At 64.4% G+C, this 17,011-nt stretch overlaps 2 protein-coding genes across 2 annotated transcripts; both read right to left on the bottom strand.

Annotated features, from left to right (window-relative positions):
• Window positions 1-2,349: 2,349 nt before the first annotated feature.
• HMX2 (H6 family homeobox 2) lies at window positions 2,350-10,509 on the bottom strand. The gene is made up of 3 exons (XM_036335593.1): window positions 10,380-10,509; window positions 4,294-4,562; window positions 2,350-3,465 (listed from the first exon to the last, which is right to left on the bottom strand). The coding sequence occupies exons 2-3, from the start codon at window positions 4,559-4,561 to the stop codon at window positions 2,912-2,914; spliced, it is 822 nt and encodes a 273-aa protein (XP_036191486.1). The 5' UTR covers window position 4,562; window positions 10,380-10,509; the 3' UTR covers window positions 2,350-2,911.
• Window positions 10,510-14,167: 3,658 nt separating this feature from the next.
• Window positions 14,168-16,142, bottom strand: HMX3 (H6 family homeobox 3). The gene is made up of 2 exons (XM_036337395.1): window positions 15,743-16,142; window positions 14,168-15,148 (listed from the first exon to the last, which is right to left on the bottom strand). Exons 1-2 carry the CDS (start codon window positions 16,140-16,142, stop codon window positions 14,469-14,471), a joined length of 1,080 nt encoding a protein of 359 aa, XP_036193288.1. The 3' UTR covers window positions 14,168-14,468.
• Between the last annotated feature and the right edge of the window lie 869 nt (window positions 16,143-17,011).

Below are 17,011 nucleotides of genomic sequence, written 5' to 3'. Positions count from 1 at the left end.
CTCCCCATTGCTTATTTAATTATATTAGTGCTTCGAGATTCTGAGCATGAATTATCCACTAATAAAATCTAAGTGTATTTCATTATCCACTGGTGTATGAGTCAGGTCCCTCTGGGCATGCAGTTGCAACCAGACTCCATTTGAGTTTTAAGAAACGTCAATCTTTTAAATCCAGTTTAGACCCTGAAAGGAGGCGGATGATTTGGCTGATTATTCAAATGAATTGATGGTCATGAGATAGGGAATCTGGCCAAGATGGAGTCTTGAACATTTTAAATCCAAATGCAAAGGGGTGTGTGTGTGTGTGTGTGTGTGTGTGTGTGTGTGTGGTAATGCCTGTAAGAGAGGAATTCCTAGAAGCTGACGGCACTGTTGGGCCCCGTTGTCTGCTGACTTCCCGACTGGTAAAAGAGTGGATGCCCACTACCTGACAAACTGTAAAGGGGTCTCAGCCCTAAAATCCCAAGGGCCAGGTTTTGCCATTCAGTGAGTACCGGGGCCAGAGGAAACCACTTCCTGTAAGAGAAACCCAAGGAGGATGCAGCGACCCAACACTTTTAAAACCATCATCTCGAGAAAAACAAGGTGTTGGTGTGCAGACAATGGTACGGATGGGATATTCCTATGCAAGTAGTGCCTTGAAAGCCATTTGGTTGTTTCTGCATCAAATATTCAAATAGCAACTTCAGAGGAAAGGAAGAATTGAAAGGGCCATGGGGAAGAGAGAAGGTCCTTGGAATAAAATCGGTGTGCCAGCCTGGCCGGCAGCTCCGCTGAGAGAGCATCTTCCTCACGCACCAGAGACCCCGGTTCAATCTCTGGTCAGGGCACATTCAAGCATCAACCAATGAACGCATCAGGAAGTGGAACAACAAATCCATGTCTCTCCCTCCCTCCCTCTCTCTCCCTTCCTCCCTCTGTCTCTCTCCTTCCCTTTCTCCCCCTCTCTCCCTCTCTCCCTCCCTCTCTCCTTCTCTCTCTCTCTCCTCCCTCCCTCTCCCTCCTTCTCCCTCCCTCTCTCAAATCAATCAGTAAATAAAAACATGTACCAAATCAATCAGAAGGAAATGGATCCAGTGCCACCTTCTCTCTCCAAATATCCCATACTTAGCACAGTTCTGGGCAAGTAGTAGGGCCCAGTAACTCTATGTTGAATTGGACTCAATTGAAATGAAATACATGAACTGAACGGACTTGGGGTGGCAGAAGTGTTCGTGGTACCATCCTTCCGGCATCACCTCGAAATAAATCGTGGTTTTTATGAAATCTCACGTGAGAAGAAAAAATAGGGCCTCAGCCTGGACAAGAGTCAGACTGTGGCGGGTCACGGGGGCGGGGTGCAGGTGTTCCGTGGACTTGCACAGCGCACGCGCGCATGCTGCCCTTCTTGAGAAGAGACCCAACTCCCTGCGCCTTTGCACCCGCTAAGGGGTCCCCCCAACCCTCCCACCCCCAACCCTGTCGGAGGCAGGAGTCTCTGGAGCTGGAGCTCGTCTCACGTGACACCGAACCACCGGTCACCCCTAAACTCAGGCTTCCTCTTCCGACGTTTACGAGGAACAGGTGCTGGATCTGCCCTGGGAGACTTGAGATTTGCATGCCGCCCCGCGCTGTACCCCCCGCGCCGCGCCCTCCCCGCTGGCGCGAACCGCAGGTGCTGGGACCGGACGTCCGCGGGCGCCCAGGCCTCGCCCGGCTTTCATTCCACGCGGGCAGCCACGCACTGGCCCGCCAGCCGTTATTCAGCCGCATAAATGCAAACACCACCACCTACAAACTGCGCGGGAGAGGAGCCTTCGCCCGCCCCCCCCCCCCGGCCCCCCGCCCGTCCCCCGCGCCTTCTCCCCGGGAGTCCAGCCGCAGAGCCCTCCTCCGCCGAAGCGCCACTCCCCCGCGCCCGCGTCCAGCGCCCCACCGAACGCACAGCTGCGCCACCCGCCCGGGAGCTGGGCTCGGCTGCAGGCCTGTCGCCAGCTGGGAGCGGGCCAAGGGGCTCCTTACCAGGTCCCGGCACCGCCGCCCCCACTGCCTGCGCCCTGCAGAGGAGCTCAGGCTGATGGCTCACCGGGCGGCCGGGGGCTGGGAAGGCGCTCTCTCTGGTACCCGCCCGCCTCCCGGCCTGTGTCCCTCTCCGCGCGGGTTCCGAACTGGATTCGGGAGTGGAACCGGGTACGATCCAGCTCACGTGCCGCCAGTTAGTGTCTCGACCTTTAACCCCTGATCCCAGCCCCTCCCTCCACGCGGGGCGAGTCCGCCTTCTAACACGCCCCCCAAGCCCCGCCACCACAAAGCGAGAAACCCTTCCACGTGATAGCTCGCCAGGCACGCACTACAGCTAGCAAGGATGCTTAAAATGGTTTATTCTTTTTCTTTAAAAATATTTACAGATCTGAAACCTCACCCTTTCGCCCCACCCATCCTCGGGACGAGGGAAACGAAAAAGCGGTGTTGAGATCATTGTCCGAAGCCCCAGGGGCTGGCGTGCGGGCCGCGTGTGCAGGAACATGTATGCAGACGTGTGGAGGGGAGCAGGGTGCCGGTGTTGGTGGTGTTTTCCTGTTTGTTTGGTTGGCTTTTCCTACCGATCAACGCCGGTTTGGCCGGAACTCCCTTGCCCGCCACCCCAGGAGTCCCGACACCCCTGCCACCTGGGTGTCCGGAGCATCCTGGTTGGTTTGGGGCAGAAAGCAGGTCTGGCCTGAGGCGTGCCGATAAGTCCCCAAAACAGTTACCACGAAAGAGGGCGAGGCCATAAATAAGAGAGAATGAATACACACGGTGTATTTCTTAATATTTCTGGCAACACGCCGCCTGCTCCGGAGCCGGGGAGCAGCCCTGGGAGCGGGCGGCGCGGGCCAGGCTCGCGTGCAGCTGGGGGCCGGGGGCCGGGGGCCGGGGGCCGGGCGCGCGGTCAGTAGTCGAGCTTGTTGTAGAGGTTGTAGAGCGGCAAGGCCGAGAGGTTGCCGCCGGGGTAGTAGAGCGGCGCGGGGAAGGCGAGCGAGCGCGGCACGGGCACGCGCAGCAGCGAGCTGTCCCGGAACACCAGCGGCAGCCCCACCAGAGTCTGCGCCGACGCGTGGGCCATGTTGGCCGCCTCCAGCTCGGCCGAGAGCTGCCGCTTCCACTTGTTGCGCCGGTTCTGGAACCAAGTCTTGACCTGCGTCTCGGTGAGCTGCAGGCTGGAGGCCAGGCAGGCGCGCTCCGAGCTGCTCAGGTAGCGCTTCATGTCGAAGGTGGACTCGAGCTGGTACACCTGGCTGCGCGAGAAGACCGTGCGCGTCTTCTTCTTGGCGGCGCCCGCCGGCCGCTCGGCGCCGCTGTCCCGCGGCCGCTCAGGGCCCGGCGAAGGCGAGCCCGCGGGCAGGAGCCTCTCCGTCTCTTCCTTAAAGTCCGGGTGCGAAGGAGAAAGGAAAGGCAGGTGTGGCGAGCTCGCCGGCCCCGCGCCGCCGCTGCCCTTGGGGGCACCTGGGGAGGGAGAACAGACAAGGAGACCTTGGGGATGGGAAAGTCAGACACCCCGGCGCTGGCCCGGACGCAGCCTCGTCCCAGCCCCTCCCTCTCGCTGGCGCCCACAGCCCGGCGCCCCGGCCCTTGAAAAGCGCCGGGAGAGACCCAGCTGCGGCCAGCCCGGGGTCCCTGCGCGCCCCGCTCCGAGAGAGGAGCTGCGACGCGGGGAGGCGGGCGGGCGGGAGCGTGAGCGCCGTTCTTAACGGCGGGTTTGCCTGGGAAGAACGCGGCCCGAAGGGCTCCCCGAGCTTTATGGGGCGGCACCATTTCACAGGCCATTTGTTCGGAAATCACGCCGAGGACTAGCGGGGCTCCCCCGTCAGCTGCCGGGAGAAGGAAGCGTCCCTGAAAGGCGCCCTTGTCAATCATCTCGCGGGGCTCCTGGTCTCGGCAGGGCGGAGAGGGAGAGACGGAGACCGTGAGAGGAGGGAGGGACAGAGACCGCGGGAGACGAGCGGGCCGCGGACGCGCGCTCAGACCTCGTGCTGGCAAAGTGTCCGACGCGCTTGGGGCTATTGAGGGCAGAGCACTGCGCGCGGCTCGGCGCCCTGCCCGCTGCGGCTCCCTCTCCCGCAACCCAGCCCTCCCGCGACCACACCGCGCACGGTCTGTGCCCCGGTCTCCTCCCCAGACCCCGGGGCCCACGAGGCAGTACCCCGCGCGCGTCTCCTGCCCTCGGACCCGGGACCCGGCGGCCACGGCTCTGGCCAGCGGGGCCCGACGCGAGAGCACCGTTTCCCTCCCCGAGAGCTCGCTGGCGGCCGGCGGGGCGGCCGCGGTCCTTACCCAGGCAAGGGAAGGGGATGGGGGGGTGGTGCTGGGGGCCGGGCTCCTGGGGGCCGTGCGGGTCCGGGCAGCAGCAGGCGGGCGCCTTCCAGCCGTCGTCCGGCTCCTCCTCCTCCGAGGACACGGACAGGCTGCGCTTCCTGGCGGGCCAGCCGGCGGGCTCCCGCGGTGCCTCGGAGGGGCCCCCGCCCAGGATGGACTGAATGGTGAAGCTGGAGACGCCGCCGGCCGCCGGACACCTCTTGCCCGCATCTTCCTTGCTGCCCATCCTGGGTTCATAAGAAATCGGAGGAAACCAACAACTCCCTTTAGAGACGGTCGGAGGGGAAGGTGGTGCGGGAAGGCAGGCGGGGGGAGGGGCGGGGAGGGAGGCAGGGGGAGGGGGCGGCGAGGCTGGCGAGACGACCCCGCCGCGCGGGGGACGCGCGGGCTCCGGACGGCTGCGCCGGGGTCCCTGCCCGCCGGGCTCTGGGTGCGCCCGCCCGGCCCCAGCACGGACGCCCCTGCTCTGCCCGCCGGCTCCCCGGTCCCCGGCGGCGCGGCGGCGGCGCGGCCTCATTTGCATAGAGGTTACCGGGACGCGGCCAATCGCAGCGCCGCGGAGCGGCCCCGGAAATTTTCAAAAAGCCGAGGCCGGGCCAGCGGCGCCCGTGCTCCCTGTAGCGCGCCGACAGCCGGGCGGGCATCGGCGGTGTCCAACCCGGGGCAGCCGGGCCCCAGCGCAGCATCGCTTCCAGCCCAGGTTCCCGGCCTCCGCCCGGCTGGAACCGCGCGGGCCGCGCTTCCTCGAGGGGCAGGGACTGCGCGGAAGTCCGGGCGGGCGTGGCCCGACTCCTCTCGCAGGCGACGGGTCCGCACTCCCTGAAGAGCCAGCACGGGCTGTTCCACGACCCTCCCCCAGCCTCCCACCTCTCCTCGTCCGCGAGCGAGCAGGGCTGGGAGCCCCCAGACCCGCGCGCCCCTCGGGCGAGAGGGGGGAGGGGGCGGAGCATGCGCCTTGGAGCTGAGGCTGCTCCCGGGAGCTCAGCTGGGAAGCCAGGAGGAGACCCCCACCCCTGTCCCAGGCCCCCCGGGCACTGCAGGATCCTCAAGGTCGGTGGGGCCTGGCAGGGGCGGGGCCCTAGATCTGGTTTCAAGGGATCCTGGATCCAGTCCCCGCACCGCTGTCGGCAGTTGGCGTTGCGAGAACTTGGACAATCCAGTCCCAACCAGAGATTCGTTGCCTCAGACGTTAAATGAACTTCTCTTTAGCGCCCTTGCCCTCTTGTTTCGGGGATCACCTCAAGTAGGAATGGAAATGCCCTCGGAAGCGCCTGGAGCGCACAGTAGGAGCTCTGCTAGAAGCACCGGGAGCGCACAGTAGGAGCTGTCCTAAAAGCACCTGGAGCGCACAGTAGGAGCTGTCCTAGAAGCACCTGGAGCGCACAGTAGGAGCTCTGCTAGAAACACTGGGAGTGCACAGTAGGAGCTCTGCAGACCTTTGCTGACTGGGCCACACCCATCCTGGTCCATTTTGCTATGGTTGTTTCCTCCCCCTCTTTGGCAAATATAGGAGAAGGCGGAACTGCTGCAGAAACAAGCGCTTGGCTCCAGGGAAGAAGAGGGGCGGGCAGGGACGTGGTGTTAGAATTGGGCAAAGTCGCTTCACATCTGGCCTGGGCGATTTTGAACAGGACACTTAAACTTCCTGAGCCTCTGTCTCCTCTTCTTAACTGGGGGAAGCCATGCCTCCCTCGAGGAAGCCCTGGGAGGCCGAAGCGCCCCACTCCCCGGCACACGGTAGGCACTCCATCACCTGGCTCCTCACAGCCCCTGAGCCCTGGCTCTCGCCTCTTTAATCCCCAGGTGAGCTGCTCCCGGATCTAGGCCGAGCCGGGCTGAGGCCGAGACGGCCTGGGCGCGCAGTTGTCTGCAGAAGCTTCGAAGGTGAGGCGAGGCCCCCAGGTGCTCAGGCAACCCCACCTCCCGGGTCTGCGGCCTCGCCTCTGACCGATCCAGCAAAAGACCGACCCGGAAGCTCTGCACCTAGGTCTCCAAATGCAGCCCAGGGTGACAGGAGGCTCTGGATCAGTGCCCACCCGTGTCCGTGTCCAGAACTGCGCCATGACGGTGCAGTTCCCGCCTCGCCCGCCACGCCCGCGTCTGGGAGTCGAGTGCTCATGGTATCATTAGCAGCGGGGCGGTAGCGACTGCAGCCGGCCGGTGGCAGGCCCTCTCGCTCCTCCACTCCTCCGAGGGCTCGTTAATGGGCTAATTGATTAGGAGTCGGCTGCGCAGCCGGGGTGCGGGCCGGCGAGGGGCGGGGAGGCCAGGGCTGTGCGCCACGGCCCAGGAGGCCGGCGAGGGGCAGGTGCCGGCCTCCGTCACCGCATTAACCTCTTCGGGGCTCGGCGGCGGGTCGAGACACATTACAAATGGTCGGCTTTCACCACGCTGTCAGCTCATTAACCCGGAAGGACCCGGCGCTGGAATACAATTTGCGCGGCCTCCTCAGCTTGGCCACAGTGCGCAGGCTCCGGGGCCACGGTGCAGGACCTCACCCGCTCCCACCCGCTCGGGGGGCAGAGGGGAGGGTCCTGGGAAGGAGCACCCGACTTTCTCACCCGCCTGCGGCCTCTCCGCCTGCCACAGGCACCCTCACTGGGCGCCGCCCCGCACTGGGGAAGAGGGAGGTGGAGAGGGGAGAGGCTGGCTGAACCCTCTGCGCAGGTGGAAACTGGTCCCGGCCACCAGGAGCACGGGGGTGTGGGGGGGCATCCTCTCCTTTGGCACTTTAACCCTCACAGCGAACCTGTGCTGCGGGTCCTTGCCCCCAATGTAAAGGCGGGAAACTGAGGCTCAAAACAGTGCCCAGCCAAGCAGAGGGAGCAGGACTGAAGTTCAAGGTGGTTCCGCTGTGAATACCAGGCCCTGGGCACTGGGCTTAGGGAATGGCTGCGAAGAAAACTGAAGAGCCTCCCCTCTCAGGACGTGGGGGTGGATCTGTGTGTGGGGTCAAGGGATGGGGGGTAGCCAGGCCTTTGGGGTGGGCCTGGGAGAAGCAGGCCCCAAGGCTGGGCGCGGGAGGCACTAGGCCACAGAGGACTCTACCTGGGAAACAACCAGCCTTGCGACCCGACCTCTCACCCCACACAGGGGCCGCCGGCAGGTTTCAAAGGTGAAAGGAGCCATCTGGCCTCCTACTCCGCCCGCGGCCACGCCCACTCGCGGACCGTCTGGTCTACCCTGAGGTGCGCTCCCGCCGCCCAGCACAGCCTCCTCCACCCACACCCCACATCCTCCACCCCCTCCCCACACCCCACACCTCGTCAGAGGCTTCCACTTTGAGCAGCAGGCACGCACTTGCAGAACCGCTTACACACGCACACGCACACAGGCGCACACGCCTCCACACTAAACAGGGAAGTGACAGGGGTGCAGGGTGGAGCCGGGGAGGCAGGTGGAGGCTGGAGAGACCTCTGGCTCCAACCCCCTGGCCTCTGCTCTGCTCCCCTCAACTGGTCCCCTGGGGGCCTCCCGCCCTGTGCACCGACCGACCGCAGTCACACGCAGGCGCTGAGGGCCAAGACACGCTGTTCCCGCCCTCCCTTGGGGCATCCAAGGGTCCCCCAGGCTCGCCCAGAGCGCAGAGGCCCAGGCGCGTTCTCAGGGGCCCAGCGCAGCTGCAAAACACACCCCCAGGAGCCCTCCCGCCGCTCCAGGATCATCTAGTAATGATCTTAACAAATTTCCTAAGTATCAACCACCGCCCACAGGTCCCCGGTCTCTACCCCGCGTGCGCAATCCTTCACCTCAGCGCCGCCTGCGCCCCACCCTCCTGGTCTCTGGGGAGCGAGCCCCTCCCAGCTCCACTGGGGTTCACAGCCGCTACCCTGGAGCACCCCCCCCCTTCATGAAGGGGGCCGGGTGGACCCCCTCCCCTGAGGAATGAGGCATAACGGGTTCCGAGGAATGACAAACTTTCCCAGAATGAAAGGACGCTTAAAGTTTAGGTCTGGAGATTATGCCGCTGCGCAGTGTTACAGCGGCCCAGAGCAACCTCGCGGAGGAGGCTAATAAAAATTGATCCTCTGCGCTCGGGCAGAGGGGCCACGGGCTGGCTGAGCCGGTAATAGTGGAAGAAGGCTCCCGGGAAATGACAGATGAAGTCATAAACAAGTTTGATCTTGGAATCAAGCTTCGATAAATATTAAACACAGTCTGACCCCCCCCCCCCACGCCAGTGGATTATGATATATGGCGCGTCCAAACTTTAAAATAAGGAAATACCAGAGAAAATGATCTCAATAAATTTTCTAAGTATAAACGTTGATTATGTTTCGATTTTCATTCAAGGGCCTCTGCTGTTCGTTCTTTGGTGCAAATGACATCTCGCAATGGGCTTTGTGGGGGGGGGGCTCCCCCTTTGAAAAAGAGAGCCCAGAGGTGGACAATTTATGTAATCTGCGGCTGGAAAATGAATTCTGTAATTTATTGGAAAACAGAAAGTCCTGAAGATTGGATCAGGAGAGCTGAGTCCCGACACCCCACCCCCACCCCCCATCCATCAAGTTCCAATTAACAGGCTAACCAGAGAGCTTTAATGGGTTTCCAATCTAGTGGCCCTGATAGACTCATCAATTCCTCTGGGAGAAATTAAGAAAATCGACCGCCCCTTGGCGACGCAGTGTCATTCCTTTCTGCAACTATATGTCAAATTAAAAACACAATTAAAATTTAAACTGTTTCAATCAAAGGGTGCCCTACAACCTATGTTTCACTTAATAGAACTTTGATGAAAATCTGATGCGTGCACTCCGTCACCCAGGGGGCGGGGGGGGGGGCGCAGGAGGAAAGGGGATTCTTTCTGTTTCTTTAAGACGTTGGCGCTGGGGAGAGGCACACCAGGTGAGTACACCTCTGGCTTCTGGCGAGGTGATGGGCACAGGCGCTCTGGGCGCGCTCCCACTCGCCGGCTGGACACCCCCATACCCCCCCCACTTTCTCCTTTCCGTCCGTCCACCACAACCGGAAGGGATCCTTTGGGAACCCGGGCCACGCAGATTTGGGGCAGTTTCACCCCCGAGATGCATCGCCTATAGCAGCAGCCGAAGGAGGGCAGTGCAGCCCTGTGCATCGCTGGGGACCTCGGAGGAGGCGCGCGGCCTGCCTATCCTCGTCTCACGTCGGGGAAAACCGCCCCGACGCCTCATGAGCTCATCCGGCTCCTGGAGGTAGAGGGTGGGAGGAACCGAGGCGGAGACCGGAGCCCCAGTGGCTGTGGCTTCCCAGCGCATAAGCCTCGGCTGCTTCCGCGGGAGAGGCGCGCCCGGGGCCAGTGCAGCCCTGGCCTCCACTCAGGCTTCAAAGTGCAGCGGCCTCATTTCCACCGGCCCGTTCCTTCCTTCTTCCGCCCCCCGCACCTCACTGCTGGCGGAGAAAGGGTCGCATCCGCCCGCTCACCCAGACGGACGCGCGCTCACACGGGCGCGCACACACGGGCGCGCGCACCCCCAGAGGCGTGTGCACAGACCCCCACCCCCCGCGCCGGGAGGGTCCTCGGGCGGCGCAGGGCTGCGGGCGCGGAGCGGTGAGGAGGGGCGTGCGGGTCGCCTCGGTCGGGCCTTGTAGCAGAGCCCGGCCCCGCGGGGCCCCCAGGGCTGCCCGGCTGCGATTTGGACCCAAACGGGGATTTCTGTGGGGCTCACGGGTCTTGCACTCTGATCCCGTCGGGGTGACCCAGTGACAGAGGTCTTTTCTAGCGGCGCTGCGGAGTCCGTGTTTGGGGCGCTAAGGAGAACCGGACCCCAGGACAGGTCACCGGGCCGCGGGGCGTGACCACCGCGAGAGGCGCAGCAACAGGGAGCCTTCGAGGCGGGCGGGGCGGGCGGCGGTCGGCGGCCCTCCAGGGCCTCTCGCGGAAGCTCAGGTGCCCAGGGCGCACCAAGGGGCGGCGGAGGAGCGCGTGCCCGGGCCCAGGCAGCCGCTGCGGGAGGCCTCTCCCGGGCCCCGCAGCGCTCAGGGCCCCATTGTTCCGACTCCCGCCCCTCGCCCAGGCCCTCGGCGGCCAGCACGCGCCCGCAGAAGAGAGAGCAAACCCTACCGACCTTCCGGCCTCCTCGGTCCCCAGCTGTGCCCTCCAGCGCGCGCTGGGAGCGAGGAGAGGAGGGCGCTGCGGGCTCGCACGTGGCCACCGGCTCTGGCAGCCGTGCCGGGAGCGGGCCGAGGGCACGTCCCGGCTCAGAGTGAGCGCCCGTGGCGGGGCCCGTGTATATCTGTCTCGCTGCTGTTTGCTGTGCACACACGTGCTCTATTTACTACCAAATAAAAGAAATACATCTGTGTTGCCAACAGAAACACTCGATCGCTGGCTCCGCGGTCTCCCAGGGCCCAGAGGCGCTCGCGGGCGCGCAGAGCCGCGGTGGGGACCCGGCTCCGAGCGAGGCCCTGGCCCGTAGGAGAACAACGGGGATCCCTCTGGGCTGCGAGCAGCTCCGCCGGTGTGTCCCAGGTGGCTTGGGCGAGGGAGCAGAGGCGGCCTGCGGAAGGAGTTCAGGCTCAGAGCAGCGCCTTGCTCCTTGCCCCGTCCTCCCGGTAGGATTTTCCCAGCCGCCCGAGTAACCAGGAAAGGGGCGCCTGACGGGGTTGGCGTGGCGGATGCTAAGCGCACGTGGGGGGCGGGCTGGGCGCCTGAGCAGGTCTGTCAGGAGGTCTAGATGTGTGTGGCGGTGAGTGTGCCTGCATGTTGTCTGTATATGTCTGTGCGGTGCAGGACCCATTTGGCTGGGAAGCGGTGTCACTTGCACTGACTTGAAGATTAAGTGGGTGCCGAGAGGGTAGGACTTGGAGCTGGGGCTGGTGGAGAGCAGGCTGGGTCCCACCTCCGAGGGGAGGGGAGACAAAGGATAAATGGGGAATGTAGTTCATTGTCGGGGCGGGGGCACTGACCCCCTGGCTTCCCTCCACAGATCGCTTGGAGCAGTTGGGTGGGGCACCTCACTCCGACAGAGCCCCCTCTAGTGAGCGGCTCCCTGCACTCCCACAATCCCCGGCAGAGGCAGCCGGGAGGGGCCGGGAGGGGACCCCGGCCAGCTGCCCAGATATGACAGCCCCACCAGGCTTTCTGCGCCTCTCCTGATACCAACACCTCGGAAAGACCAGCAGCTAAGCCCAGGATGGTTGGAGCGTGGGGTGGCTGAGCTGCTCTGAAACCCCACCCTGGTTCAGCCCCTTCTCTTGCTCCGTGAGAAATGCCACGACCCCACCTGACCAGAGGGGAGGGGAGGTTTTCGCAGCCAGGGCAGGTTTCTAGGCTCAGGCAGCCATCAGCCCAGGAGGCGGGGCGCCACCCCCCTCCCGGAGGGCGCGCAGGGCTCCTGGGAGGGACGCCCACCAGGCCTGGGCGCAGACCTCCGGTTCAGGAGGGCAGGGGAGGCCCCGGGGAGCGGGGCAGAGGATAAACGGAGCGTGTGAAGAACCAGTTATTTCTCGACTTTGTAAAGACTGGGTCAGTCAAGAACCGTTTTCTAGAATCCAAACACAAATAAAGTCTTTTCTTGGCGCTTGATAGCATCGTGTCCGGGCTGTAAAACCGAAGGCGTGTTTGCTGTTGCAACATTGTTTTTAATGAGCTGCCATTGGCCTGGCCCGCAGTTAGTATTGCCAACAGTCAACGGCATCACTGTGTTTGCAGGTAACACAAGGAACAACATATTTTGACCCCGAATGTCTGTTTATTTTTCATTTACGACACATGACCTCGTTTTTATTCCAAACCAGAGGGAAATAAAGGGAGAGCTACCTTCGCCGAGGTCCAGCCTAAAATTTGGCCATAAATACGCCCATGTACTGGGGGCAGTTTCCCATCAGCGGGAAACGAGGCCGGAGCCTCCGCCGCGGTCGGATCGTTGTGCGGGTTGCGAGCGAGGACCCGCGCGCTCCCCAGCGGCTGCGCCCCGCGCGAGCTCTCCGAAATCTCGGTCTCTCCGGGCCCCTCATCCCCCTGCTGGTTTCCTGGCTTCAAGGACACCCTGCGGGGAGCTGGGCTGGCCCGCCCTGGCTCTAAGGCGGGGAGCCGCGGGGGGCGAGGGGCGCCCGAGCGCCTGCCTCTGCCGCAGACCGCGCTTCCCAGCGGCTGGCGCGCGGGGACAGCAGCGGAGCGCTTCAGGGCGGCGGCGGGGACGGCGGCCAGGGGCGTGGAGAGGCCGCCCTTGGGGTGTGGGGCGCCGTGGGCAGAAGCCCGGCTGGGAGGAAAGGGTCTCTGTCCCCTGGCACCTGCCGCACCTGGACCGCGCCCGCCCCGAGCCGCCCAGGAGCCACGTCCCTCAAGGCCTGCGGAGGCCGCCCTGCCCCTGGGCCTCCCGGCTGCCCTCTCGCCGCCCGGCCTCTCCCAGCCGGACTTCGCGACCCGCCTGCGGCCACAGCTACACTGGAAATTCACTTCCGTCCTCCTCTCCCCACACCGGAGCCCGCCCGCCCCAGGCCCGCCGCCCCGGGCGCAGGGGTGTCCCGCCCAGAACCTCGCGGCTCCCGAAGGAGCCACGTCCCGGAGCGGATGCGAGGCCGCCGTCCTGCGTCGGAGAGACCGGCCGCCGCCTCGCCCCATCCCGCAGCCTCGGGAAGCCGGGTCCTCGCCCTCCGCCCCTCATTCTCCTGCTCACCGGCGGGCAGAGCCGCAGAGGTGCCGCGGAGGGAGCGGACACAGCCGCCTTTGTCCCCGCCGCCGGGCAGCAGAGCCGGTGGGAGACACCTGCTCCGGGGCAGCCGGCACAGTCAGTCACACGCGGGCAACACGAGACGCTTCGCTTTGCTTTTTAATGAATTCCGTTTCACCACAACATGAAGTTTAACAATGTTTTGTGTCTTTTTCTCTTTTTCTTAAAAAGGGACTGAACCCAGACAGAGGTGGGAAGACGGTGGGGGAGGTGTGGGGGCAAACGACCGCAGAACAACAGGTGTAGCCAGGGGAAGAACAGATGGGGCGGCAGAGCAAGAAGCCCTACGGAGTCGAGGGTGAACTTTACAAGAAATCTGTACATTTATCAAATAAGTTAAAATTCTCCTAAATTGATTGTCCTTCACTTAAAGCGCTCCAGTCTCCTATCTGACTCCTCTGAGCATCGCTACCTGTCTGCCCTTCTTTCCTTTCTCCCCCCACTTTCTCCTTCTTAATTTCCTCTTCCTGAAGCCACGACCAGGATTATACAGTGGAAATGTCTGCCTTGCTCGCCCGAGGAAGAGCCAGGCACTCGGGAAATTTTGCACAATATTGCACAGGTCAGAAGTACAGCAGTCACTGTGGAACAAAAAGGGCAGGGGAGAGGGTACAGGCCACAGGTTGTTGCTTTTCATATTGAAATCACTCTCTAAGAGGGGATAAAATAAGAAGAGCAACATTAAGAATAATTTACCAACAAGTGAAATTCCAAAAATAAATGCCACTAATAAATAAGACCGCGCACAGGGGGGCCAGATGCGGAGCCGGTCCGTCACCAGGAGACTGATTTGGGGGCTGTCTTTTCCCTTTAGACACTTAGATAATCCTTCAGTCACAAAGCCGAACCCTGGAAGAACCGAGACAGACCTCGCCCGTGAGAGAGGGGCGGCCGCAGTCGGGGTTCTTATAAGAGGCTGCTCAGGTTTTGAAAACGGGAGGATACCGGTTTGGGGGGGGGGGGCGGTGGAGAGGCAGAACCACACCCAGAAATCTAGAAATAAAAATACTACAATGTGAATTCTCTCTCTCTTTCTGCCCCCTCTCTCTCTCCTCCTGAACATCGTTCTATAGAAACGAATAAATTAGAGAGGGTCCGCTTTTGGCGTTTATTTTTCCTTCGATAAAAATAAAACCAAAAAAGCCACAGCGCGCGATGCAAATTTGGTGGGTGGGTTGCCCCTATTCCCGAAGCTTCCAGCCGAAATATGTTGACACAGGCATGGGGCCTGTTTCCTGTTCTCTGAATAGAAGCCAAAAACCAAAAGGAAGAGGGGAAGCGCCTCAAATCCACGTGGGGTGAATTGCACGAAAATGCATTGCAAATACTTACAAAACGCTACCGATTGGGGGAGGGGAGGCCGAGCCGCGCCGGCGCCGGCTCCCGAAGGCCGCTGGACGTCTCGGCGCCCTGGGCCCGGCCCAGTCTCCTCCGGGGTCTGGGGAGGGGGCCGGGCGCTCCCTCCGCCTCCCCTCTCGGGCCTCAGACGGGCCGGAGCAGTGGCACCGACGAGACCACCGGGTGCGAGTAGTAGACCGGGTGCGGGAAGGTGAGCAGCGGCTGGCTGACCGGCACCGGCGCCCCCGCCGCCGCGGCCGCCGCGCCCTCGGCCGCCGAGTTCTCGTGGTAGAGGATGGGCACGCGCACGATGCGCTGCGCCGCCGCGTGGCTCAGGTTGGCCGCCTCCAGCTCGGCCGCCAGCTGCCGCTTCCACTTGTTGCGCCGGTTCTGGAACCAGATCTTGACCTGCGTCTCGGTGAGGTGCAGCGATGCGGCCAGGCCGGCGCGCTCCGAGCTGCTCAGGTAGCGCTTCATGTCGAAGGTGGACTCGAGCTGGAAGACCTGGCTGCGCGAGAAGACCGTGCGCGTCTTCTTCTTGCGGCACGCGGGCTTCTTCTCGGGGCTCTCGGCGCCCTTCTTCCAGTCCTCGGGGCCCGGGGGCGCCGCCGCCGCGCCCGCGCCCACGCTCGCCCCGGCCGCCCCGGCCGCCGCCTCGCCCTCCTTCTTGCCTTCCTCCGAGTCGCTCTCCTCCAGGACGATCTCGTCCGGGCTCCGGGAGTCCAGCTCCTTGGGGTCGGGGTCGGCCTTGAGCAGCGGCTCCGGGGAGTCGCGGTCGGTGCCCGAGGCGGGGGAGGAGTCTCGCAGGAGGGCTTTCTCCGACGCTGCGGAGAGACAGACAGACAGGTGGATGCACGCGCGCACTCAGCGGCCATCGAGGCCCGGGTGGACCGGCGCCACCTCCGGATCGCGGGCCCCAAGGCCTCCTTCTCGCCGGCTGCATGAGCCAGAATAGGGGCGCGGCGCCCTGGGGCCCTCTCCCCCCCCCCCCCCACCCCGGACAGGCGACAGGGCCCCTGACGGTGGCAGGGCGACGGCGTCCTCTTACCCCTGCACCGCCCCCACCCGGGGGCCCACAGATTCGCCTCTGTCCTGGGACCGCCCGAGTCGCTCCCTCCATCCAGGCCAAGTCCCCAGTCCCAGCCTCCGAGGCCTCCCCATTCCTGCCGGAGGCCACTGTCTCCGCGAAGCGCTGCGCCCCGGCTCCAGGTCCACTCCTCTCGCCAAGTGGGATTGGATTCCCGGGCAGTGAAGCCGCGGGGGCGGCCCGGCCCGGAGGGGACCTGGGGCCGGAAGAAGTTGGCAAACACCGGGGTGGCAGGTGCGGGAGGCCCCGGGGCTGCAGCGGGACGCAGCGCGAGGCAGGGGTAGGATGGGCGCGCGGGGAGGACAAGGAAAGTTCAAAGAGCGGTCGGTACCTTCAGGTCGCGGGAGGTGGCCACCGGCGGGGGTCAGGGTGTAGGGGTACCACCAGGCCGGGGAGCGCTCCAGGTAGTGCGCGGGCAGGGCAAACCGCTGCGCCGGGATCTCAAAGCGGGGAAAAGCCAGGTCGCCCACCTGCGAGAGCGCGAAGCCCGCGGCGCCCTCCAGGGCCCCCTTGGCCGCGGCGGCGGCGGCGGCAGCGGCGGCAGCAGCGGCGGCCGAGGCCGGAGCGAAGAGCGTCCGTGGGGGCGGCTGAGGCTTAGGGGGCGCCCGGTGGTGGTCTCCGTTGAGCAGGTTCTTGATGGAGAATGGGGACTCCTTGGCCGCGGGAGGCGGGGGAGGCGGCGGCGGCTGCGCGCTCGCGGTGCCGGGGGCGTCCGGCCCGGGCTCCGGCATGGTCCCCTCTCCTCCGGGTCCCCGCGAGGGAGGGACGGGCGGGTGGCCGGGCAGGCTGGCGGGTGGCCGGAAATCAGACCATAAACGGAACTCAACTACGGGGCGCAAAGTCGAGGGCCGCCCGGGGCGCAAAGCCAGCGGCGGGAGGGCGGGGTGAGGACCCGGCCGGGGCGGGCTCACATGGGGAGGGGTGCCGAGGGGCGGGGAGCGGCCCTGCCGCGGCACCGAGGGAGCGAGGCGGCTCGGCGGCAGCTCCGGCTCCCGGGGAGGAGGCGGCGAGAGCAGTTCCCGGTTTGGGGCTGCGTCAATCCGGCGCCGGATGCTAATGATGAAATCAAAATGTCATCCAAGTTAAATGCGGGGAGTATACGGCGATTGGGCGCGCACAATGGCAAATGGGATTAGGCGGCGAAGGCACAGCCGAGCCGGCCCGCAGCCGCCTCCGCCGCCCCCTCCTCGCCTTCCCCAGGATTTGGGCGCTTTGGCTTCGGGCTGTAAGAGCCCGCCTGTTATTGGCTTTATATAGTCCAATTAGGCAGCAAATGAGGACAAGCCTATTAGCACAAAAGGATATTGGCTCCCGCTAAAGAGGCCCTCGGAGCGCTCCGGCGTGCGCAGGGGGCGAGCGAGGGACTCGGAGCCCGCGGCGCCCAGGGCCGGAGCGCACTGACAGCCGCGGCGCCCGAGCCCGAGCCTGTCTCCCCGATCCTCCCCCTATCCCCCGCGGCTCGGGGACCAGCTCCCAGCCGCCCCGCTTGCGGGAGGGGGAAGGGGGCGGGCCCGGCCCGCCCGGGTCACCTCGGGGTTATCCTCCGTCGCAGCTGCCGCTCCCCCGCCTCCAGGGGCCTGGCACGGGCCGCCGCCCCCAC

The sequence above is a fragment of the Myotis myotis genome, unplaced genomic scaffold (genome assembly GCF_014108235.1).
Source record: "Myotis myotis isolate mMyoMyo1 unplaced genomic scaffold, mMyoMyo1.p scaffold_m19_p_15, whole genome shotgun sequence".
Lineage (NCBI taxonomy): Eukaryota > Metazoa > Chordata > Mammalia > Chiroptera > Vespertilionidae > Myotis > Myotis myotis.
This window is presented reverse-complemented; position numbering and strand designations above follow the sequence as displayed.